General features: G+C 48.6%; 1 protein-coding gene across 1 annotated transcript; it reads right to left on the bottom strand.

Moving 5' to 3' along the window:
* Positions 1 to 355: 355 nt before the first annotated feature.
* On the bottom strand, positions 356 to 12,052 carry CLDN1 (claudin 1). Its single transcript, XM_064165137.1, has 4 exons — positions 11,741 to 12,052; positions 3,362 to 3,526; positions 2,816 to 2,900; positions 356 to 2,432 (listed from the first exon to the last, which is right to left on the bottom strand). Exons 1-4 carry the CDS (start codon positions 11,961 to 11,963, stop codon positions 2,270 to 2,272), a joined length of 636 nt encoding a protein of 211 aa, XP_064021207.1. The 5' UTR covers positions 11,964 to 12,052; the 3' UTR covers positions 356 to 2,269.
* Positions 12,053 to 25,912: the final 13,860 nt, after the last annotated feature.

Below are 25,912 nucleotides of genomic sequence, written 5' to 3'. Positions count from 1 at the left end.
CCACACCCCATCCCTTCCACATTCCTACAGCTCCCACTCCCCTGCAAGGGAATCATCTGCCTTCCCCCTACCCCTTCCTGCTCCACCCAGGGTGCAGCCTTTCTTGCTGAGGAGCAGACCTTCTGGTTTCTGGGCTGCAGTCACAGCAGATTAGTGGGTGAGTTTCTGCCAGAGGCCACAACTGCCTGACTCACTACAGAAGATCTGTCCCCACCTATGTCTGCTATAGATACACAGATAAACAACTCCATACCGGTAGGCAGGCTCCTAAAAACCCAAGCCCCTCCCTCGTCTCTCCCATCCACACTGTCCAAGTTCTGCTCAACCCCCCCAAAAATAAATAATGCAGTTTGAGTTTCCTTAAAAAAAAGTCCATTTATTGAAATTGTTTAAACATTTTATACAATTCCCAAGAGAAGCTTCTGCTTCCTGACTGAGAGTTAATGCTAACAACAAAAGCACAGACTCCAGCAGCTCTTTAACGTCACCTGAACTGCCACCCCCTAAGAGCTCTCATGAGGCAGCTGCTGTGCATAGGCAATTCCCCATGGAAAAGTGGAAGCCACATGATCCAGCTCCAAGTACAGGTCAGCATCAAATCAAGCCTGAAGCAAATGTTCTGGTTGGAGGTTGGGTTTTTTTTTGTAACTTTGATTAATGTTGCAGAGTCAGGTCAGAGGTACAAGGCTTATACAAACCACCATGCTATGGTTATATACAGCTCAGCCCCAGAAGCTCTCCCTGTCTGCAGAAGGAAATCAAGCAATCTGACACCTCTGAATACATACACGATTGCAAATCCTTGTCAGAAGCAACCTCCTGTAGAAAAAGCCAGGTTGAGCTTTGGAGAACTGGTACAATCCTTTGAGGAATTACAAGACTTCAGTCCATCCAACCTCAGCCAGTATTAGTCAAACACCCAAGTGAGACTGGGTGCTTCAGAGGAAAGGGTGGGAAGCTTTATGAGCTGCCTTTTTAAGATGACTTATGCAAGGATGGCTCTATCTTTACAATGCTGTTTTCTTCCTCTTTGGTGAGCTTGGATGAAAAGAAAATGCCATAATCTTTGGGGTAGTTTCCTTGGAATTTGCTTTCATACCACTGAAAGCATTTGCAAGAAAAAGACAGGATGAAATGGCAGCATGTGAGGCATCCTTGGGGAAACCATCAGGGAGTGGCAGTGCATTCAGTTTGGGTTGGACACCTAAGCTGCATACGGCAAACCCAAATCAGTAACTAAGCCCAAACACGAAAGACTCAAGGTAGGAGGACAGTGTTTATTAAAAGGTGGCCTGTAACACACACAATGGGATAAAGCTTCAAGCTCAGTTATGTACTAGGGTGGAAACATGAAGAAACAATCACTTGCAGCACTCTGTGTCTAAGAACAGCACCAACAGCCCCACCAGAGACCAGTGAAAACAGAAGGCACTAATTTTTCTTCAGTTCTTCCCTGACACCAAGGAAACCCGTGGCTGCTTTGGGAGTCTGCTAACCTCTGTAAACAGAACCCTGTAGCCCTTTGGTCAGACACAATCAACACACAAGATCTTGTCAAAGAGCAATGACACACGGTTAAGCCAAGCCACCTTAACACAGCATCTTCTGTTGGCCAGCAGCAGTGCATGGACAGTTATGGGCTTCAACTTAAATCACAGCAATTTAACTGTTAACCCTTTTGTCATGCCAACCTGCACAGAAAGGAGGGTGCTGAAGATGACACCAATAAAACAGTACAAGAGCATTTTAGATCTCTTCAAGCATTCCTACATATGAAGTCTTCTCCTTAAAATTATGTTTCCCCTTAAGCTATTGGTTTCATCACTTTATAGATATAATTATGTTCCTTTAACTTCTACACACACCACACTGGGCTCTAACTTAATGGGTGGGATATGGGACTGAATTTGTTACCTTTTCTTTTTCCTTTAAAAAAAACAACTAAAAAAGCACCAACATCCATCTAAAAAAAAACCACAGTATCATTTTTCCCTTTTACTCCCAAATACTAAACTTAACCCAAGCTTGGAGGCTTCATCTTTTCAGTGGCAACACCTATAAACCTAGGCTAGCCTTCCTCCATGGGCTGGGAGAGAAAAGAGAAGTTATGTCCAGTAGCAAAGAGGATTACAAAAATATACACATTTTGGGAGGAGGAGAAGAGGAAGGCAGAACCTAGAGTCTGAACTCTGCTCAAGACAGTGGCATTGTAGTGTCCTCTTCAAAATGCTTTCACTACCAGTGCTGGTGGCTCCTCCTCTTTGTTTCATTATACATAATCCTTCCCTGTGGAGGGAGCGTTTTTCGGATAGCCTCGAGTGGGTGGATATGAAGTTTCTCTCCGTGGACAGGAGCAACAGAGGAAGGCTCCCCCAAGGATGGCAAGAGAGGCAGCTGCCCAGCCTATGAAGAGAGCTGATCCAAACTCAAATCTGCAGAAGAAAGAAGGAAGCAAATAAATACTACAAGTAATGGCTCTGGATTTGCACCCTGGGCTCGACCAGTCTGTCAGCTCACCCTGCACAGCTACACCAGGGCTAAGTTTGCATTACTTAGGCCTTAGCATGTAGTGGAGGGAGAAAGCAGAAGCTGCAGCAGTTAAGGCAGCATCACTGCCAGAGACCCAAAACAAAGCCAAGACTTGGAATCAATATGGATGATGAGATCTGGTCCTAATACTCTTTCTGCACAGTTTGAAGCCAGCTCAGCTAGTTCAGGAAATTCCCTTCTTTGTTTTGAGCCACTGCTACTCAAAACTAAGCCCTGTGAGCATTTGTCATGCAATACTACAGTGTTAGATCAAATGAGTCAGTACCTGGTGTTGACAGGGGTGAAAGGGTCATAAAAGGCCCGAGCCACTCTGTTGCCATACCATGATGTGGCCACCAGTGCTGCCAAACCTGCACATAAAAGGAACACAATGTCATAAGTTGCTAAGAGAAACAATCAACCAAAATCACTGCAAAAAAAACCATGTAGCATAAAAGCATCTGAAGGGATGCTGAGCTGCTGCTGCTACACTGGAAAAGTTCTGCCCTACTACTTAGGGCTGATTGGGAGAGAAATTAAGAGAGGATTTGAAGTCCCCCACAGCTACACAGCAAAAGCAAGACTGCTAATAGCCTTTCACTGAAGCAGGTCAAACTCAGCTCTCCTAATGAAAGGCATACAGTGTCCAAGTAATGTATAATGCTAGCACCAGAGACACATTTGATGCCTCAAACAGTCAGCAGATGCTGTGCCAAAGCCCAACACGCTCTTGGAGCAATGACCCCAACTTTGCCTGTCTTCTCACACCTCAGCTAAGATAAATGCTGCTTAGGAAATGTCAAGTGACACTAAAGATCAGTATGGTACCAACCTGCAACGATGAAGATCACCCCACCAAAGACTGCCATACGCATCTTCTTCACCTGGTCATCTTCCATGCACTTCATGCATTTCATGCCAGTCACAGAAACAAATACAGCCACAAGGCCCAGGAGTATTGCAGCCACCATCAAAGCTCGAGTTGCCTGCAGGCTGCCTAGAAGACATTAGAAGTTGAGTTACCAAAAAGAAAACTCCAACAGCAAATAGAAATTCAAATTACTGTGCTCAGTAACCATGTGTCAAAACACTCTGCTCCTTATCACACAGGATACAACCAAGCAAGACATTCTTTTTTAGCTTTAAGCTCCCAGAGACTGTCATGCAACTGGCATCAGAGCTCTCAGGCTCTTCTAAAATGCATGGCAAACCAGGGCATGCAGCTTCTTGCAGGAAATGACCTGGCAATTGCCCTCAGACATCTTTTGTTCCTCCATCATTTGAATCCCAATTGGGAGGACATATCTGCTTATCAAAAGAAGTATTCAGATTTAGGCCCTACTGTGACAAAGCATTTAAGAATATGAATAGTATCATACATATGAATAGCCCCACAGCAGACAGGCAGCAAAGCTCCTTTATTGCTCAACCCTTCTAAAAACCTGTCTCTTCTGCAAATACCTCAGGGAGTGATTTAGGTATTTTTGTGCTAAATCCTCGGTTTGAGTCCCAAGGGATGCAAAAACACAATTGCAACAGACTCAGCACTCACCCAGCCATATGAAAAATAGTAGGGTTTTGCTCCCCCCACCTAAAATATTTAGCTTATTAAACACAAAGATTAAAACGTTTGATGAGCCTTTCATGCTTTAAAAGTCGCATGGGGTTGGTGCCTCCAATATTTGCTGGGGTCAATGTACTTTATCCAAGACTTGGCTTTATATTGACTCGTCTAAAGGTACAGACACACTAACCCTATGGCCAGGAGATAATGGGTTCAGATTTTCTTGACATCAAAAGAAAGAAAATAATGATATAAATTAAGTCATTGCTGGGAAACGCTCATGCGACTAAGCACCTGAATGGTAGAGAAATAAAAGCCTGAGCTTTATTGCCAGGCAAATCAGGTTTGTTTGAACGACATGGATTTTAACATGCAGCCCTGTTAAGACCTGGAACAAACAAGGCTGGTTAATCAAAGGAAGAAACTCCCAGGAGCATGCTGTAACCAAGGCAAATATGTCCCCCAGCAGAAGGCTATCTGGCAGGGACACGTTTACAGGTCTAGCAAAGCATCACCAGAATCCATTCCCAGGTCTGAAGTTCACCCTTCAAAGCACACTGGCTGCCTTCTGCCAGAGCTCTGTAAAATACTTCAAACTTGGACAACTACAGCTGCAAGATTTAAGCTTACAACAGTGCACTTGCAAACTCTCTCAGCACTGGTCTGGCGAGCCCATCGGAGCCTGTGCTACACCTGGCTCAGCTTGAAGCACGCATGCTGCGAGGGCAGACTGAAAGACTTGGGACTCTTCAGTCTGCAGAAGAGGCTCCGAGGTGACCTTATTGTACCTTCTCAGTATCTGGAGGGGGCCTACAAAAAAGCTGGGGAGGGATTTTTTAGGCTATCAGAGTGACAGGACTAGGGGGAATGGAGCAAAGTTGGAGATGGGTAGGTTCAGGCTGGACGTGAAAAGAAGTTCTTCACTATGAGACTGGTGAGAGCTTGGAATGGGTTGCCCAGGGAGGTGTGGTTGAGGCTCCATCCCTGGAGGTGTTTAAGGCCAGGCTGGATGAGGCTCTGTCCAGCCTGCTCTAGGGTAGGGTGTCCCTGCCCATGGCAGGGGGATTGGAACTAAATGATCCTTGTGGCCCTTCCAACTCTGCCCGATTCTAAGACTCTAAGTGCAATACTGACCAGGAGCATAGCGCAGCCACACACATCCTCTGCAGCTCTGCTGCACTGTGCCTGTCACACAGCACTGCCTGTGCAGGAGAATTCTTGTAACCCACACCAACAACAGCTGGCTGCCAGGCCTGCTGCTAGTTCTGCTTTAAAGCAGATATGGATTTGCCCCTACACACAGATTTACTGTTCTGTAACTAGATTATTGCAAACAAACCAAAAAGCAATATTCAGGGCAACAGAAAGGACACTTTAAGAGTCTTGACTTCCTTGGGAAAACTTCCACAATCAGCTTGGCTGGATGTCATCTCTCACTCCCTTCAGAGGGGAAGGTGGCAAACATCCCCACCATCCAGCTGTTAATCAGAACCCATCTGTTGCATTGATTGCCGAAACCATTTACAAAGCCATTTATCACTTCAACACAAATCCCTATAGCCCTACCCAACTCCACTTTGAAAAGCTTTATCTCCAGTGCCAGAGATCACTCTAAATCTCTAGCTTGTAGAAATGATGCCAGTTTTCAGAAATACCTTAGCTGACAGGTTACCAGCCCAGGCAACCAATTCAGCTGCCATACACTTAAAGCTAAGTTGTGCATTACAGCAGCAACTCTGGAGAGGCCGATGGTGGAACACTACTTCATCACTGCATGGGAAAGGACATTTTCTTCAGAGGTATCATCATCAAGTCTACAGTAAGATGGCCTTCGTGCAGAAATTACTCTGTAGGAAAGGAGGTGGTTTTTTTGAAGCTGAAAATAGGAAACATTATCCTAAGCAGCTAAAAAATTAGTTATAAGGGTGGGAAGAGGCCTCTTGCCTTCAAATTTGGTATTAAGGAACACTAGGATGATGTTTCCCAGTGTTTCTATTGCCTCAGAAGACCTAGCTATGAAACCTGCTAACATCTCGAGGTGTTTTAACTGGTTACACACCATGACAGCTTTGCAAACGTAGCTTTAGAAAAAGGTAAGCACTGTGAGCACATTCCCAAGGCCACCAACTTTCAGCAGCAGACCCTGGAGGGACATTTTCCTGGTGTCTTCACCCCTCCGTTCTGCATGGCTCTACAGCTTAAGAGGACAGAAGCCTTGCAGTAGGGCAGAAAACCAGGCTGGAGCATTTACAGAAGTCTTTTCCTTTATCCCACGAAGTTTTTATGTAACATGACTGTATCACCCAACTATCCTCCCCTCCACCCAGCCCAGCTGCCCCTTGCTCATAGCTGATGTCGAGAAGACAGAGCTTTTGTCTCCCTACCGCTTTTGCAATGTGTGCAGTACAGCAGCTGTAGTTAATCATCACACAAACTATTAGTTATTATGTACACATTAACAACCACGTTGTCAATGGAAGCTGCACATCCAGCAGCTGGGAAAGCTAGTTTAATAATAGTTGTGTTGTGCACAGAGGTCTTTCCAAGTGCTTTTAAAAAATCCCAAATTATATAAGGAGGATATTGTCTTAACCTGCTAAACAGGACCGGCTAGCAAGAAGGAGAAGTACTCCACAGCAATTTCACTTTACAACTTCGATCACATCAGAGAGGAACAGGGCTTCCCCCCACACTCCTGGCTGCTTTAACTGCTTCCCCAAACAGAAAAGGCAGTACAATGCTTGTAGCCTCCCATACCATGGCTTTCAGACAGACCTGCAACCTCAGGAGCCCTTGAGGGGTGTGTGTGTGAGGGAGAATCCTGTATAAAGCTGGCCTGGCACCCAAAAAACAGCTGGTCAGGTGGCAACAGCATTTTGTCAATATAAACCACTATGAGCAAGCCTTTTGACTGCTGGTAAGCAATGTGGAAACCCACCTGACAAGCCTACAGCAACAAAGCAAAAGATACTGAAGAACAGAGGCTTAAAACTACTGCTTTAATAATTTGTTCATAACAGATGCGAGTCCTGCAAGCCACAAAACACTGTACAAGCCCACAAAAACGACACAGCAGCAGCTCATGCCTGTTCCACTTTAATAAAACTCTCTTTTTAAACCATGCAAAGAGTTCTTTTTATCGAGTTTGGACACCAACTACATGGTGCAATTTATCTGAGGGCTACATAAGACTTTTTTCTTTCTCACATCTGACAGGAGTAATTGCTGGCAACTGCTTTTCATATATAAATACTTTAGCATGTATAAGTTGTTGGTGTTTTTTTTTCCTGTAATTGCACTTCATTTATTCTGTTATGTGAACTATGTTATAGAAAAGCCGTTGGGAAAGTGCCATGGGATTTTTGTAACGCCCATTTGCAATGCGAAATTGCCGTAATGGCTCTGTGTGCAGATTACTTTCTGATAGGGATGATGCCCATCGACTGCCTTGTTTGCATTTAAACTATGGACTTTTCCTTCCCTTCCCGTGTGCTTCCATGCAGCCAAACGATGGCAGAATACAGGTGAAACAACTGCTCTGCAGCTACCTCTAATCTCTGAGAGGGAAGCTCCCCAGGAGTTACAAGCATCCCTATAGTTTAGTGGGCATGTTACACCATCTACCTCCCAAGAGAAGTCACCTGCCTTCAAAGCCTTCCCACCACTTGTACTTCACGAAAGCCGAGTCTCCTGGAACGAGTGTGATCTGACATCCTGCTGTTCTGCCCTGCCAGCCTGTGGAAGTTCTGAGCAGCAGGTAACAGAATGAAGATGTCAGCCAGTAAGAACAGCTTCAGGAGGTAGCCAGCAAACTTTTCTCACACTTGCAGTCATTTTGATTGGACACAAAAACCTTTCAATGGCTTGGAAGCTTTCAACCTCTGCAAAGAACTTGCACACCCATTACCAGCCAGGTATTCCAGTTTGCCCTCCTCCAAAACATTTCCCTACAAGTCTAGAAGGCTGCACGAAGAAATCCGGGCAGGACACAGACTCGGAGAGGTTCACGTTTCTAGCCAAAATGGAAAGACTGGGAAGTCCTCACTGCACACCCAGCACTAAAGGAGCAACTTCAGTAGGTACGGTGGGGCACTTAACCTACCCCACAACAAAAGGTTCAAATGTCTCCTGCAGTCAAACAGCAGAGAAAGCTTCCTGACACAAACGGGACCACAGTACCACAATTTACAGATTCCTGATCAGAAGAGACCTGGGCAGCCTGGAAATTCTTACTAAGATGATGTTTAGCGACAGAGTAGCGCTAGCTACTAAAGCTGCTTAGAAGCTGCCTGTACAGCAACGAAGTCAGCATATTGCAACAGAGTTCCATCCCCTCTTGCAGACACAACAGGACACTGCACAAGAACAGCCTAGGTGGCATTCCAAGTAACCCTCTACCTTCCCAAAACACGGCACAAATGAGACTGTTTTATCACTTGATCGTGATTTTTCATGAGGAAGGAACAGGGATTGAGAAACACAGGAGCAAATTAACTCTTAACCCACATGAAAGCACAGATACCAGCAGGTTCTACCTGCTTACTCCAGATCTAAAGATGGAGAGGTAACAAACTATTTGGACACATTTGTCCCTCCCTGGGCCACTCTCCCAGCTCCCGCCCCCCCCTCCCCCCCCCCCAATCAATAACCTGAGCATGAACTCTTCCTTCCCCCCACCCATTCATTTCCCCAGCTCCTGGAACAGGTTCAGCCAGAGTGGTAAAGATGGAAGAGGAAAGATTTCACATTTCAGTGATGCTGTTTGAGCCAGAGGGCATCCAAACCCTTGTTTATTTTCTGGGCTAGGGCACAAAAGCTCATTGTGGATGTACTAGGTTAGGTGATGGAGTAGTAGATGAGTTTCAGCTTGTCTCAAGCACAAAACCTCTCCCAGCAAAATCAAACAGAGCAATGAGTATCTTCATATCTTCAGCTAGAACAGTCTAGACAGAACCTTGAAAAACTTCTGCTTTCAACAGGAGAGCGTAGTTAAATGGGGTTGAAAGCTTCCAGAGACAGGTCCCATGAGCCCTTCTCCCTCCTGTCTAAGACCACCCCTCGAGACCCCAGAGGTGCACAAATCTCAGCTAAGCTCCATGGACGATGCTGGAGGGCTACAAGAACAATGCTGAGGCTGTGCAATAAAGCCTTGTTGCAAGGGTGGCTTTTGTTGCCTGTGTGTCTGCATGTGGCCACGCACTGCTTTTCACGTAAGCCAGCAAAACGCAGCCTTTCTATTGCCTGAATAGGAGCACTGACATAAGCCCTCAGCTGAACGCAGCTGCGGGAGAAATGCCAGCATGGGTGCACTCCAGCAGCGCTGCCACACGGGAAGCTGGACACCCCTCAGTTGGCTAATGGTGCTTATCAGCTTGCGCCAATCCTATCTCCAACTTGCAGCATCAGTCCAAGCAGCCAAACACTGACACATCGAGAAGAACAGTAACTGCTACCAGCTAGCTGGCAAAGCTTTCCAGCGTTCCCACAGCCGTGAATTACTGCAGGTACGGCAGGCTCAGTCCTTTCTACAGGGACAAAGTAACTTACGCATGAGGCTTTGATATGTGGCTCAGAGCAATCGGGACACGTGAAGCTCTGGCACAAAACCACGGCCAAGCATTAGTTTTCCTGCCCTCGTAGCTGTACCACCTTCAGCATGCCAGAAGCAAACCCTGTAACAGAGCTCTTACTGCACAGCTGCACCTGTCCCAGAGTGCGGCTGTTGGATGGAGTACAAATGGGTTTCTTTCACACCTCCATCCGAAACAGCACTGCTAGTCCCTGCCTACTAAGCTATCAAGACCCTAAAGGGAGAGCGGGCAAGGAAACAGGAAAGAAGTTGTACGTCCGTAAGCATGGTCTGCTTTCAAACAGTCCTTTTTTCCCAACGACGAAAAGTTTCCCTGCGCTTTCCGCATTTCTTGGGCTGGGGGCTCTGTAAGCGACAGAAAAGACCACTAAGAGCTCAGCCTCGGCTCCAGGCACCTCACACCTCCCCGTAGTCCTGGAAGAGAAAAGCCCTTATTGTTTGCAGGACAAAGGCGAGGGGGACAGCAGGTTTTCAGTGCTCAGACATGAATGGGCCAGGTCTGGAGGTCCTGGGGCAGGTTTTCAGGAGCCAGTTCAAGCCAGGCTCCGCAGCACATTCTGCAGGCAGGTCTCATTTACAGCACAATGGGTTGCAGCCACACAGCCCTAGAGGCAAATTTACCTTTCGCAACCCACCCAGGGGGTGGCTGGAGATTCCTCAGCACTTTTGGCATCTTCACCCCCCACTCCCAGTCCAAGATAAGAAGCTTGAAGCTGAGCTTATACATAATTACTACTCAAGCCACCCTAGACTGTGTGCTTAGCCCAGCCCTCCTTACCCACAGCCCTGCAGCCTGTGGGTGCTACGCACTTCCCAGGAGAGCAATTAACGCCTCTGTCAGCTGCTGGGCCCACGAGTGGCCGGAGCCAGGGAGCAGCAGTGACTGACGTGGGCTAGCAGTGAAGATGAGGCTCAGGGTGTCCAAGTTCACTGCGTCACACATAGGAAGGGTTGGCGGCAACCTAAGCCGGGGATACTCCCAATGGTTCCTTGGTTTATGTGAAGCCGTCTGCCCATTCCTTTGGGAAAGAGAAGGTGACCAAGGTGGCAATTATTATTTTATTAATTAGGGAGGGATAAAGCTCTTCCAAGACACTACTGAAATCGGGATGACAGGAGGGATATTGAGAAAGGACGAATTTATTTTTTTAACCCTCCTAAAAACAGTCCTCAACGGGGCTCCAGCTCGGCTTGGCTGCCCCAGGTGACACCCCAGGAAGCCAGATTCTGCATAGGTGAGATGGTTTTGCCCACCCAGGACAAGATAAGAGACTTTAAAATCACCTTGATGCATTGGTCTGCCTAAAGCTCAGGCAGTGCTACCTGGGCTAGAGTCCAGCACACCTGCCAGCCCTTTGCCTAACAGCCCCACGAGAGCGCCAGAGATTTTCCCAGACAACATAAGACCAAACTGGTCAGACGAAACCAATCAAACGCAAAAAGAGTCTGTGCCTAAACGTCCATCTCAGCACCGCTGATAAACTCTGCTCCCTGCTGAGCCGTACCCAGCCAAGGCAGACAGGGAACTTCCACAACCAAGCGCTCTTTCTCGCACAACACACCTGAGCATCTGACCCTTCCTCCTCGGGCTGTTTTTCAGGAGAGGCGGGCAGCCAGCGTGCCGAGAACGGGCTAGAGGACGGCTCCAGCCCCCCCGCGGTACTGGCTCCGCCGAGCCACCCCGCCCCGGGACGCAGTGTCACCGTGGGATGCGCCCCGGACGCTCCGCGGACAGTCACGGAGGAGGCAGTCACCAGGTGGCAGGGAACGCCACCCGAGGAGCCCCAACGGGACAGAGGGTGACCCCGACTCCGCACGGGCACTAAGCGTGCAGGGGACACACGGACTGCCAGGACTGCCTCACTTTCTCAGCACTTCAGCCCGAATCCAGGCATCACCGACATCGGCGCAGTGGTAATGACCCCAACGCGGCCAGCACCCTCAGCCCCGACCACAAAGGGACTGAGGTGGAGTGTGACGACCTCTTCGGCACAGCCACCTTCAAGTCCAACAGGACAAGCACCCCAACACCGCACCCCCTAGCAGCCCCGACTTACTCTCCAGTTTCAGCAACGAGTCGTACACCTTGCACTGGATCTGCCCCGTGCTCTGCATGGCACACGACATCCACAGCCCCTCGTAGAGCGCCTGGGCCGTGACGATGTTGTCCCCCGCGTAAGATGCCATCTTCCACTGGGGCATGGCCGTGCTGATGATGATGCCGATCCAGCCCAGGAAGGCCAGCACGAACCCCAGGAGCTGCAGACCCCCGCTGGCCATGTCTGCGGCGGGGGCGGGGCGCGGAGGCTCTCTGCGAGGGTGGCGAAGGAGCGCTCCCAGCTCCGCGCGCCGCACTGCCGCCCGCGCGCCGCCCCGCGCCCCTTTTAAAGCCGCCCCAAGCGCGCCCCCTGGCGGCCGCGCCCCAGCCCCGCCCCGCGGGGGTTTCCGCGCCGGGACGCGGCTCTTCGCAGAAACTGGCGCCGCTCCGCACCAGCCTTCCTCTGCTCGCTGTGCCCGCTGCTGCTACGTCTACGCCACAGCCTTGGCTGGAGTACAGCGACACCCTCGTAGGGAGGGGAACACCAAAGTGCTGCTCTTGAAGGGGACTTCCTCCTTAAGAGTTTCGCCCCGTCCCACTGCCTCTACGGCTCGCCCTCCTCATTGCTGTCTCTGGAGAAACGGCTGGTGGCCCTGTCCGTCCTGCTCCCCATGGGGCGTGCCAGGGACCGCTTTGGCACCCTTGGAGGTTTTGGCACCTGCAAAAGGTGCCCTGATTGTGCTCGCGGGTCTCCCCGCTTATAGAGCTGAGCCCCGAGAGTATGAACCCACCCACCTCTCCTTCTCTGGGTTTTGCTTCATCTTGCTCCCCTTGATGAGCCAGAGCTTTAAACTTTCCCTTTTGGATGAAAACGCTCTCTTTGAGCCAGCACATCAGACGGGAAAGGTGGAGCCCTGACTGTGCCAGTGTCCCCAGGACTGCTGGTGTCCGTGTGTCCCACCTTTCCCAGCCCACTCCAGTGCTGCCACTGCAAGGCGAGGGCAGGGACTGTTTCCCACCGGGCAGGCTCACTGCTGCAGGGAAAAGTCATGGAAATTATCAGTATTGTGATTCTAGAGGGCTTTCAAAGAGGCAGCTGAGCAAACACTCATCACCCACGTACAAACGCTGCCAGCCCCCGAAATTCAAACTTTCGAATCTATCATTCTAATAAGCACGAAGTGCTGTAGAGCTCTGCATTACTGCGCCTCCCTTAAAGGAGAAAGTTCGGGGTTTGAATGCTTCAGTGGTTCCCTGAGCTTCACTGGACAAGACGATTACAGACCAGGAAAGAGAGTCCTCTTTCTCGGGCGTGTATTTGTTCAGTTACCAGAGTTTCCCTTTCTCCTACGCGAATATTTGAATATTGACAGATTCAGACTCAGGACAGGCAGGGTGAGGACATATTTCTCCTTCAGAGGGCCCGGGGAGCACACGGCATGACCTAGGTGCTCCTGACTACCTTCACTATGGGCTGGACCCAGGCAACGTTCAGCCTGGACCTGCTGTAATCCCAGGCTCCGTGATAAAGAGGTGATAATTACTGATAAAGGTCCTACTGGAGGTAGGGATGGGTCTGTATTGTTTTGGCACCGTGGTTTGCTGCATTCTGATGATTTAGGAGATTTTGCTGGAGCTGCTTCCTGAGATTTGCAAACAGACAAACAGACTCGTGATTACCTGACCAGTCCTGCGCAATGATGATGATGGGGGGGGGGGGGAGGGGTGGGGTGCGGGGAGTGGGGGGGGTCAAAGGGGAGAAAAGCAAACGCAATCTTGCCACACCGGCCAGCAAACAAAGCCGGGCTGGTTTGCTCTGAAAACACTTGCGGCTGCCGGTCCCCAGCGTCCGGGCAGCAGCGCTGCTGTGACGAAATCCATCCTAGTTACCTGATATTAAACTTTTCCAGTCATGTCTTCCATTTTTTCCCTTTTTACCCCCCTTTTTTTTTAAGGAATCGCGGAGCTGTGATTCTGCAGCTGACGAGATGGTGTTTGCCTAAGGAATAAAGCGGAAAGCGGCAAAGTTTCCTTTGGCAATGAGGAGATAACAAAAGAGATGCGCCTCCGTGTATGCATTGAGAACTCTGCTACAGGGAGCAGAGGAATCAGCATGGTGCTGATAGTTGGAACTGATGCCTGGGAGAGATCCTCGCCTGGGATCCCATCCCAGGCAGTTCCTTGCCTGATGAAGCAGGAAGGCAGAAACCAACAGGAAGCAGAGGGGAGCGGGGCTAGGAGTGTCTGGATTTGATCACTGATGTCTGGGGTAGTCATATCAGTGCGATAATGCCCATCTGCAAAGGAATGTGCCGTGTTCCCAGGTGCTTCAAAGTGTTGAACTGACTCACTCCTAGCCTGACCCTCCTGCCACCCCCCAGACAAAACAGACAAGTTCTCATTGACTCCTGCAGTGCGAGGTAAGCTCTGGACAGGGGAAAAAAGTCCCAAAGCCATTTTTACGAGGTTTAGAGCCTTTGGTTACAGACTGAGCAGCTAGGAGGGGGAACAGAGCTGTTCTGTGTGGGATGGACTTGGGCTTTCACCTGAACCTTCTAGGAAAGTACAGGGAGGAGCCCTGGGTGGCAACAATCGCATTTGCACTAGAAGGGACAGCAAGAGTGGTCTTGAGAAGATGCATGCAAGAAGCATGCAGGTGTGTGTCGTATGATGTAGCACTCTGACCATGCTGCTAACTCTTGGAAGGACTGCAATCTCTGCCCACCCTATACTTGGGGGGAAAATTGGTTTAAGGCATGTCCTGGTGGCACTTTGAGGCAGTTTGTGCCAAATCAGTCCATAGTGTGAGTCTGACTGCTTGGACATACAGTATGACATTACACACCCCCAGTTCTCTGCCCTTTCAGAAAGACATGGCATTTAGACTGAAGATGGCCTTGTTCCAGGTGAGGTGCCATGGGATTATAATCTACAGCTGGGTATGGGTGCTGTGTTTCTGAGGGGTTATATAGCTATCCCATTGCTCCACTGTCCCTGACAGGTGCTGTACTGGGCTGTTTTAACAGGTGAATGCATGACAGAGTGGCCTTGGATCAAGCAGAGGTGATGAAAGGTAATACTGAGAGACACCCATATGCTGCTGGACCTCCCATGGTCCATGTAGATTGCAGTATAGGTTCTTTTCAGTGCTTCTATGCACATTTTCTAAGTGCAAATTCTGTGCCTGCACCTTGTTTTGTGGCATTGAGAGCCTGAAGACGAATCACTCGTGTTGTAAAAGAGTTGACAACCTAACACCTATTGAGACTCATTTAGTCACTTCATGCACAGAGTCCCAGCTTCATGATCACTCCATTTGTGTTTGTTTTCCAGGGATAATTTGGAGTCAATACTTATTACTCAAGTTTCATGAAAGATTTCAAAACCCAGCAGCTCTTTCTGTGGACATCACAAGGAATTTACAGAGCGAGATAAACACAGAAACTTTGCTTTACCCCTTCATCACTCATCAGTGTTCTCAGTGCTCTGGAATTTGCAGAGAATTTTACAGCATCCCAAAAGCATTGAGTCCCCTCTTCTGGGCTTCCTTTCTTTGAGACTTGAAATATCTTCTTTTCTTCAGACCATTTTCTGCACTGCTTCAGTGGGCAAACTAAAGCCACTTTTTACTCAGTAATCACTGCCTAAGATTTTTTTTTCCCCCCACTGATAGTCCCAAAAAGTCTTTTACTTTATTTTCACCTATTTTTTTTCTATGTACCTTATAGGGAAATGCCATTTCTTCAGATCATTAATCTCAGCTGAAAGACCTGGTTTTAACCAAGATGTCGCAATCTTCTCAGTATTCTCTAGGCTAAAGGTACTGGACGTGGCACTTGGTGCCATGGTCTAGCCTTGAGCTCTGTGCTAAAGGGTTGGACTTGATGATCTGTGAGGTCTCTTCCAACCCTGATGATGATACTGTGATACTCCACTGCTGAGAGTCCTTAGTGACTGGCCTGTTCTTTAGTAAACACATGAGTCTTCATTTTGTGACCTTTACAAAAGCAGAATCAAGTGAGAAGAGGCAGGTGTACAGACAGTTACTGAAACCAAACTGAGCTGTTTTAATCTACTTATTCATAGAGATTATCCTCACACACAGCAGTACTTGCTGCACTGTGCAAATGCTTAACAGCTTGGTCGTATCACTCCTTTGGGTGTCATTAGTCAGATGAGCAATCTTGCTTCTGTACTCAGCAGAGAGATCTGTGCTCTGTGGGTAGTAAATTATACCTGGTTTCCTTTTCTGGCAAAAACAAACTTTAAGACTTGCCAGGACTTGCAGGTGAGCAGCCTGGTTTCCTCCTTTCTCAGGCATTACTAGGGGAAAGCCTCACTGTGCAACAGCTATGTTTGGAGAGCACAGGGTTGTGTGTGAGCCTCTCTCCTAGTATCCCTTAAAGCTGGCTACTAGGCTGCCCTGAATTCATTCTTGAGATGTGTTAAGATGAAACATCTCATTATAAATTGGGGCAGATGTGCAGGGCAGACATAGCTTCTGATCCTGGTTTGAGAGCTCCATATCAGGAATGGGCTGCCCAGGGAGGTGGTGGAGTCATCGACCCTGGAGGTGTTCAATAAAGGAGTGGATGAGGCACTTAGTGCCATGGTCTGGTTGATTGGACAGGGCTGGGGGGTAGCTTGGACTGGATTATCTTGGAGGTCTCTTCCAGCCTGGTTGATTCTATGATTCTATGACTACAAAACCAGACAATCCAAGCAACATCAGCTTGGCCCACTATTTCTGGTGGCAGCCAGTTGTAGAGCCAGGGAATAATGCAAGCACAAGCACTACCCCAAAATGTGTTAGAGCCCACCCTGATCCATGTCTGAGTACATCCCAAGCAAGTGCCAGTACATTAATTACGTGTACCTGATTTTTCCTCTGTAAATCTGGCTGTTTGCCTTTGTTTGCTTGTTTGTTTTGTTGTTTCTTGGTTGGGGGTTGTTTGTTTGTGGATTTTGTTGATGTTGTTGGGTTGGATTGGGTTGGTTGGTTGATTTTTTACATCTGGCACCTGCAGGATCCTGCATCAAGCTGCTCTGCAGGTTTACTTTGTGTTTCACAGGAAAGTACATCTTGTTTTCATTGAACCTCAAATAGAATCATAGAATCAAAGAATGGTTCAGGTTGCAAGGGACCTCAAGGATCATCCATTTCCAACCCCCTGCCATAGGCAGGGACACCTCCCACCAGAACAGGTTGCTCAAGGTCTCATCCAACCTGGCCTTGAACATCTCCAGGGAGGGAGCAGCCACAACCTCCTTGGGCAACCTGTGCCAGTGTCTCACCACTCTCACTGCAAGGAACCCTTTCCTAACATCTAGTTTGAATCTGCCCTCTGCCAGTTTAAACCCATTACCCTCGTCCTGTCATTTTAAGACCTTGTCAAAAGTCCCTCCTCAGCCTTCCTGCAGGCCCCTTTCAGATACTGGAAGGCCACTATAAGGTCTCCTTGAAGCCTTCTCTTCTCCAGGCTGCAGAGCCCCAACTCTTGTAGCCTGTCCTCATAGCAGAGCTGCTGCAGCCCTCTGAGCATCTTCATAGCCTCCTCTGGACTGGATCCAACAGTTCCATGTCCTGCTTGTGTTGGGGGTTCCAGAACTGCACACTACTCTAGGTGGGGTCTGAGGAGAGCAGAGAAAAGTGGGATAATCCCCTCCTTTGCCCTGCTGCCCACAGTGCTCTTGCTGCAGCCCAGCACACAGTTGCTGTCTGGGCTGCACATGTACACTGCCAGCTCATGCTGAGCTTTTCAAAACCTCAGACCCCAGGTCCTTTTCCTCAGGGCTGCTTTCAGCCATTCGCCACCCAACCTGGAGCTCTACTTGCTCTTCCATTTGATGTCCACAGGGTTCTGGGGGGAAAAGGGTAGACTGGTGGAACCACATGGATTTAGCTTTGGTTTACATTGTCTAGAAAAACTTGAAAATGACTTTGTTGTTTATCTTCAAGCTGATTTTTTTCCCCTCCCATTTATTCTCCCATCCATCCAGGAAAAACACTCCCGACGAACCTTAGCTCTAAGCACTGTTTTGCAGGCAGCGCCCAGATGTCTTTGCTCAGATGTCACTAAGATCTAAGACAGCTGCAGACCTTGCCTGGGATTAGCCAAGGTTGTGTCCAGCCCAGTCTGCAGCGAAGGGCAGACATTGTGTTTGACCATGGTAGCAGCTGAAGCAGCCAAAGATCACAGCTTGCAGGGCTGCAGAGCGCAGCAGCAGAGTGAAAGCTTAACCCTTCCTCAGCAGCTCACTTTTGCAGTACTGCCATGCACTGCAACATTTCAAAAAGCATTGTTGGAGAAGACCTCCTCCAAGTGGCTCTTACTGCCTAGAAGGCAACAGGATAGTGAATAGCACCAAACCCACAACTTTTCCCTGCCCACCCAAGTGGAAATCTCTATTTTCAGGAGGAAAGCTCTGATTTTGTCTTCAGAGTTGGAATTTGAGGTTGGTGGAAGGCTCAACTACAAAGTGTGGCCACTTTCCCCATTATATGCCACTAGGGCCAGGTAGAGGACAGCAGGCAGAGTCTCAGGGCAGGAGAGGGGGAGCAATGAGAATAAGCAAGACCTGGGCCTGAGAGGGAGGAAGATCCATGTGCATGAGTGTCATGCTCAGTGCATCAGTTAGAAGGACCAACTGGACTTATTTGATACTGACTACACAGAGGGAACATCTTGTGAAAATGGATTGTTAAGGAGCTGTATGAATTATCCCTTCCTATACTGGGGGTCAGGAACGCTATAAACCTCTGTGTGTTTGGTCAGCAGACATGGCCTGGAATTCCTAATCTACTGGAGATAAACCCAGCTAATAATCAACCCTCTTCTTGCAGTCATTCAAACATTCATGTTTCCTCACTGGCTGTGATAAAGCTACACTTTTGGGAGTAGTTTCACTCTACTCTTCACATGATGAATTTCATCTGACTCTAGTTAAAATGTGCTTATATGTAACACACTGAAATTACATGAGCCTGGAGGCTGACTGAACTTCTGGCCTCTCCTTTACACCACCTTCTAGTGAGAGCTCTGGAAGGGATTGTGTCTTTCCCTCAGCTTGTTGGTTTTCACCTGTTGCCTTTGGGTTTGTTTGGTTTTTTTCCCCTTCTCCTGAAACAGCAACCCACAAATGACTACAAGACCTAAGACTGTCCCTCAGAATCCCCTAAACCACTGAAATAATTTCTGTCTCTAAACAAGAGTGGGTTTGGCATACATAAAACTGCACCATGTGTGTCATTACCCACAGCTCTCAGACCAGGCTTGGCTGTGCAAGGCAGCAACCTGCTGAGAAATAAAGATGGTCTTGCATTCAACCCCTTCTGTGGTGTTTACTAAAGTGATACAAGAAGTTCTGAGAGAGATTCTGTGGTATGAAACCCATCCCATAGAGGCCAAGAGATTTGACCCACATGGTAGGATTTATTTTGCTTTCTATTTTAGGATTGGTTCTTTTCCTGGACATTCTGTACCAGAGGTCAGAGAGAGAGCAAAATTCAGGCACAATCAAAGTAATGGAAACAATGAGTTTCACAGTACTACAGAGGTAAGGGTGGGAAGCTAAGGAGTTATTAAACTTGTTTCTGCATGCTGTTGACAGAAGAGAGCTCCACGTTGTATCGTCCTCAAATGTCCTTCTCAAAATGATGTTAGATGATAGGACAAATGTGATAGGGCAGCTAGGGCAGAGGCTCAACAGTGGAGTGTCAGATGAAGAGAACATCTTATTGGAAGGCTCAACCACAAAGTGTGGCCACTTTCCCCATTATATGCCACTAAGGCCAGGTAGAGGACAGCAGATTCTCTTGGAGTCCCAGGGCAAGAGAGAAGGAGCAATGAGAATAAGCAAGACCTGGGCCTGAGAGGGAGGAAGGTCCATGTGCATGAGTGTCATACTCAGTGCATGAGCCATGAGCCATGAGCCATGATCTGTGAGATGTGCAGCAAGGTCCTGGTAAGATAAAATTCATCCCTGGTACCATGCATGGAAGAGTTCTTCTAAGTGCAGTAAGCAAAACATCTCTCAGGTCCTCCAAGGAACAGACTTTGTGAAGATCTAACCCTTGGCATCCAGCTGTCCTGTTTGCTCTCACCATGTTCCTGACTTCTACAAGATCTGCTTGCAGGGATCATATTTTTACCTATAGCTCACCAAGTCTCCACCAGGGAGTCAATGAAGGGTGATGTCTGTGCTCATGAGCCTGATGGCCTAGTTACAGAATGAATTTCCTGAGACTGGCAACTGAACAATATTATTAACTTCAGGATCACCACTGAAAAATGTTCTTCTTTGGAAGAACAAACAGAGAGGAGGAAGAAGAAAGGATGTCTGATGACTAGATCTAAAGTCTTCCACAGCAACCACTGTTAAGCCACTACTGAAGACAGAGTTACCACCATGAAGCCAGAGTTACCATCACTTACATTGCTCACTCACTGAGCATCTAAGCCATCAAGCTCAAGTACCTATGAGTCTGGTTTTGGGGCAGCCTTCATGTCAAGGAAAATCCCAAACCATCATCAGTGTGTTAGAGATTGCTCACAGATTCCCATCTCAGGATATGGCTATCTCACTTTTTTGTGCCTGGACCACAATCTGTACCCATTTCCTTAGCACTTATGATGTGTCAGATAATTGATACTGGGAAGATAAAGTGATTCAGGGTCCTTCCTAGAAAGGCTCTGCCATAAACTGCTATGAGATTTGTAGATCAGAGCATCCAGCAGCTAAGAAATTAGGTTTGAGGTCTCTTTGGGTGTTGCTGAACTCAGTTCCTTGCACATACTGCTAGGAATTCTTCTGTGGATCTGTCTGACATAACCCTTTGGGGATGTACTTGGATATTTGAACAGCTAAAGACAAAAGTGCTGTAGAAAATCTTATAGCAGGCTAGAACCAGTGAACAATTCCTCCCCATCCTCAGGGATGTTCTGACCTTGTACAGCTATTCTCCAACAAGTAATTGTCTCTGGAAAGAGAGAAGCAGTAGGCTAGGATTTGCAGGCATGGATATTCAGTATGCTTCAGTCCCCTTTAAGACTCAGGTACTTGTGAAGCTCTCAGTAGCTGCTGCTGTGACACAAACGGCTGGATTTTCCAGTGGGGAGCACAGCCAAACACTTCAAGAGGTCTTTAAATGTGGCCAGTTATTCTAGTGCCTATATAGGAATGAAACTCTTGAAAGTCCTTTGCTAAGTGCAAGAGCCACCTGCGCTGTAAGCACAGCTTGTGCATGTTTGTGTGTGAGGCAGAGGAGGAGGGAAGGAGCTTCTCTGCTGCGCTTTCTAACCCGCCCTTGTCGCTGGGACTGGGAAAGCACATCGGCAAGCCAAGGCCATGATTTCAGCGTCTAGAGGGAGTTTAAAACCCTAGTGATCTGGCTGGAGATGTTTCTCTCACAGCTGTGTCTCTCCTCTCTGCTCGTGGAAACTCTTCCTTACGTCTGCTGTGCGCAGAGGCTTAGCTCTTTGTGGTTTGGGAGCGCTCGGGTGCGCTCACACCCTGTGCTGTTGGCAAAGAAGGCAAAACGAAGCCTAAACCAGCAGCAGGAGGAGGGATGGTCTCCTTCGGGAGAGCTCAGATGAGGAACAACAGAAAGGGAAACCAAGCCCTATGTGAAGCATGACCGAGGGCAGAACAGGGACAGCACAGGAGAAAGAGGGAAAGGACTTGCTGTGCTCTCCTAGCGCACAGACTCCAATGTGGGGCAGAGGACAGGGGAAGGAGAGAGGAAAGGAGGCTTCTGAAGGCACCACTTGGGTGAGATAAGCATTGGAGGCTGGAGTCACCTGCTCTTGTCTCCTGACCCAGGGCTGGGGCTGCAGCTCTGCCCAAGTCTCCCCATTCCTCGGGGAGTTTCCCTCCAAGTCCTTCCCCTTTCTCCCTTCTCTTCCTTCATGGTTTTGTCCTCCATCCTACCAGCACAGCTTGTCCTCAAGGTGAAAGCAGAGGGTGATGGAGTGCATGTGAGCTGTCACAGGCTCTGCTCACACTAGCTTGCTCAGCACCAGAGGCAAACGTGTCCCTGCCCCATCCCCTCCCGGTGCAGAGAAGGCTGAAGCAAGCAGGTGGCCTCGTGGAAGTCTCTGGGATGTGTGCAGTTGGCTTCTTCCCCTAGCCAGACCTTGAAGGACTAGGGTGGGTAGGTGGGCAAGCTCCAATGTTAGGAGTTGCATCTCCAGAGCTCCCTGCAGGAAACTCCTTGCAGATCTCATACCCAAACCTGATCCAGACTTATCTGACCAGGTCCCACAGTTGTCCCATGCTTATAGGCTGTGAATCACAGCAGCAACTGTTTTGTCTGAGCCTCAGCTCTTGTCTTCCTTGCCTATTTCTGGCAGATCAAACATCCTCCTACCGAACTGTGCATTTCTAACTCGGTAGTTACTTTTATCCCCCCTTGAGTCTCCTAGAGGGTCTTTCATCACTCTCTGATAAGAAGGTTGGTGAATAGGAGCGAGGGGCACAGAGGTCTGAAGCGGATGTTTCTTGTGAAGTGAGTCACACGAGGAGCTGGATTTCCTCCAGGAGAGCCTGCAGAGTTCAGTGCACGTACTATAGCCCCCCACACCTAGGCAAAAGCGAGTCAGACCTCTGAGAGGCAGCTACCAGAGCACGCACACAGTGCAAACCCCTTCCACCACGGGACTTCCCTTCCGTTGCCTTTCCTCTGGGTCTGTGGAGAGAGCTAAACATTCACCCTGCGTGATTGCTGTTAGCGGCACAGACATCGGGCTTCGCTCACATTTTATCACCTTCGCATCAGGGCACAGGAAAGTTCAGGCTCATACTGGGAAAGAGACGCTCGAGTGAGGATGATGTGGCAGGGTATCAACAGCCCCCGGGCTGCTTGGGGACGAGGGCTGTTCACTAGAACCACTGACATGCCAAGAAAAGGTGTGGCTAATGCGCTGCCCAGCTCCCCTGCCTGTACACGCCTGTGCGGAGCTGGTATGCAGCGGCAGCAGCGACTGCTCCCGGTGGCTGCTTTCGGGAAACCGGAGCGGCCCTGCGTGTTTTCGCCGATAAGGATCTGCAGTGCCCACGCCCAGTGCAGGGAGCGCAGCCCCGCTCGGAGAGAGCGGCAGGGCTGTGACTCCTTGCTTTCCATCTGAGGCACCCCCTGCCTCGCTTTGCCCAGCGCTGACACGGAGTTAGTCAATCCACCGCAGAGATGGTGTGCTGCTCAGCTCTGGGATGTCGCAGGCAGCTAGAAACCTGCTGTGCCGAAGGGAAGTTCGCAGAACCACACAATGTCAGAGGCTGCAAGGGATCTGGAAAGATCATTTAGTTAGTCCAACCTCCCTGCCAGAGCAGAATCACCTGTAACAGATCACACAGGAATACATCCAGGTGAGTTTTGAATCTCTCCAGAGAGGCAGTGCTGCACAGTACATTGAGAGGGTGAAAAGACTGTATTAAATGCTTGGTTTATTGCATGTTACATTGCAGTGACTGACAAAAATGCTTTGAAGTAGTGTACACAAGCATCATTCTGTGTGTATAGTATACACACACAGAGAGACTTTTAACTTGTCAATCCTTTAAGCTCATATCTACTACAAAATGTCCTTAGAATCATAGAATCACAGAATCAACCAGGTTGGAAGAGACCTCCAAGATCATCCAGTCCAACCTAGCACCCTGCCCTATCCAATCAACTAGACCATGGCACTAAGTGCCTCATCCAGGCTTTTCTTGAAGACCACCAGGCACGGTGCCTCCACCTCCCTGGGCAGCCCATTCCAATGCCAATCACTCTCTCTGAGAAGAACTTCTTCCTAATATCCAGCCTATACCTACCCTGGCACAACTTGAGACTGTGTCCCCTTGTTCTATTGCTGGTTGCCTGGCAGAAGAGGCCACCCCCCACCTGGCTACAATGCCCCTTCAGGTAGTTGTAGACAGTAATAAGATCACCCCTGAGCCTCCTCTTCTCCAGGCTAAACAGGCCCAGCTCCCTCAACCTCTCCTCATAGGATTTGTGCTCCAGACCCCTCACCAGCTTTGTTGCCCTTCTCTGGACATGTTCCAGCACCTCAACATCCTTCTTGAATTGAGGGGCCCTTGCTTTCCTCTTTTCTTTTAATCCTATCTTTTTTCCACTGTGAGGTTGACAGAGCACTGGAACAGGCTTCTCAGGGAGGTTGTGCAGTCTCCCTCTCCAGAGATACCCAAGACCCATCTGGATGTGTTCCTGTGTGATCTGGTATAGGTGACCCTGCACTGGCAGGTGGGTTGGACTGGATGAGCTCTTGAGGTCCTTTCCAGCCCCTAACGTTCTGTGATTGTGTGATTGCTTGCTTGGAAATTCACAATGTGCTCCAAAGTCTTCCTGTTTTCCTTGGAGCTTCCAAATTATCTCCAGGCTAACTCCTAGGGTTTTGTGACCATATGATCATGGTTGGAGTGGAACATCACAGCTGACACACACAAGTCTGTAATTCATGTGTGCATGCATCTCACAGCCAAGGAGTGTTTCTCTGACAGGGATGCTGGTGTATGAAGCAGGAAAATGGAGGGGGTACAGCTAGGAGTGAGGACTGGGAAGTGTTGAGTAGACAAGCCCATGCAGCCTTTCACAGCAGCAGAAGAGCTCTTAGAGGAATCCCTTCCCAAAGCTCTCTGGCTGCTGAGCCATGAACATTGGACAAGGCCCTGAATACAGCAGTCACCTGACTGACTGCTTGCCTCCAGTGAGGTCCACATTTCAGGCTTTTATGCACAGCATCACCACTTCCTTCTTGCTCAAAGCTCTCTGCTACACTATGTATTAGACACTGTGGAAGTAAAGACAGGACATAACCCTTCCCTGCTCATGAGACCACGACCTCATTGTCATGTTGCTGCAATAATGGTTTTGTAGGTAGACAGATGAAAACCCAACTATCATCCTCCTAACAGTGGTGGTAGTTTCTTTTTCTCTCTGCAAGATAATGACTTGGCTCTAGCTGAGGGCACAGAGCAGCTTGTGTTAATGAGTAATAAAAGCAATCGATCCGTAGCTCATTGGTCTCTTAGCTGGGACTGTGTGTAGCAGAGGTGATAAAGCTGTTGCATCAGTAAAGCTGTGCTGCATCGATACCACACAGGTAAGAGCCCACCAAGGGCAAGATCTGATAATTAAGTATTAGGATGCCCTAACACTTTTATTAGTGTCAAAGCACTACAAATGTTAGGTTAGCCAAGGGAATAAGAAACAGTCAGACTGCAGATCCCTCTGAAACCCTCTCTTGAGTTATGACAGCCAGAGTTTAGGCTGCACAAAGACATCTTGGGAGGTTAGGTTGGAAGAGCTGTTTTCTGAAGCTGAGGGGACATCTGCCATGTTAAGCTAAGAAAACAGAGCATGACAAGAACTGCTACAGATTTTGCTTCACAAAGATGCTGGCTTGTTTCAAATGAAAGGCATTAAATAAGTACCATGCCAGCTCCTACTGAAGAAGAATACTGTGTTCTTTTTAGTAACCACAGCAGTTCCCGTGGCACTGTTTAGGAGCATGGACCTAAAGAATGACCAGAGATTGGAATGGCCTCTCTGTCAGGTGAAAATCACAAATCATCTTCATTCTGTTGTGCATCTGGACACTAGGGAAAACTGGAGGATCCTGACCTGCTTTGCTGCTGAGGCCAGGACACTCCAAACTCTGAGCTAGATGCAAATGGGTGGTGTGAAGCCACTTCCTGTCCCCTAGTGACTCATGGCCTGGGAAGCACTGGCATCCTGGCCTAGGAAGGGTCACTCACCTGCCCTGCCCTGTAGGGAGGATGAACAGGAGGTGGATGGAGCTGGGACAGCAACTAAATTTGATGGACATGTGAAAAAGAAACACAACTTTTCCAGAACTGCCCCGACAGCTATGGAAAGATAAAGCAAAGGAGCAAAAGCAGCACTGGCACCTGGGCATTCTGCCTCCATCCCTTCGTGGGATTTACTCCTTGAGCTAAGCTGGGAGAACAGATGTGATGTGTCCACTACAGAAGCTTATAAACACCACTCTGACTATTATTGCAGGCTGGCTCTTAGCTTGGGAGCTCTTCACTTTCCATCTCAGCCATGCTTGTATTTGGCACATTGTCACCGTGCACCAAACGAGGAGAAATGGCCTTTTTCTCCTCAGCTGAGCTAATCCTCTGGAGGAGGCTTATATTTGAGTACAAGACAGAATGAGAAGGCAGG

Source organism: Pogoniulus pusillus, chromosome 26, assembly GCF_015220805.1.
Source record: "Pogoniulus pusillus isolate bPogPus1 chromosome 26, bPogPus1.pri, whole genome shotgun sequence".
NCBI classification, from domain to species: Eukaryota; Metazoa; Chordata; class Aves; order Piciformes; family Lybiidae; genus Pogoniulus; species Pogoniulus pusillus.
The sequence above is the reverse complement of the archived record's forward strand: the minus strand, read 5'-3'. Positions and strand labels throughout refer to the sequence as shown.

What these genes read in the sequence shown, in the direction of transcription:
- CLDN1 (XM_064165137.1), bottom strand. Translation starts at nt 11,963, where the DNA reads ATGGCCAGCGGGGGTCTGCAGCTCCTGGGGTTCGTGCTGGCCTTCCTG. An exon ending in CTCGTTGCTGAAACTGGAGA is followed by an intron (nt 3,527 to 11,740) that starts GTAAGTCGGGGC and finishes AATGTCTTCTAG; the next exon opens with GCAGCCTGCAGGCAACTCGA. An exon ending in GGTGATCTTCATCGTTGCAG is followed by an intron (nt 2,901 to 3,361) that starts GTTGGTACCATA and finishes TTTTATGTGCAG; the next exon opens with GTTTGGCAGCACTGGTGGCC.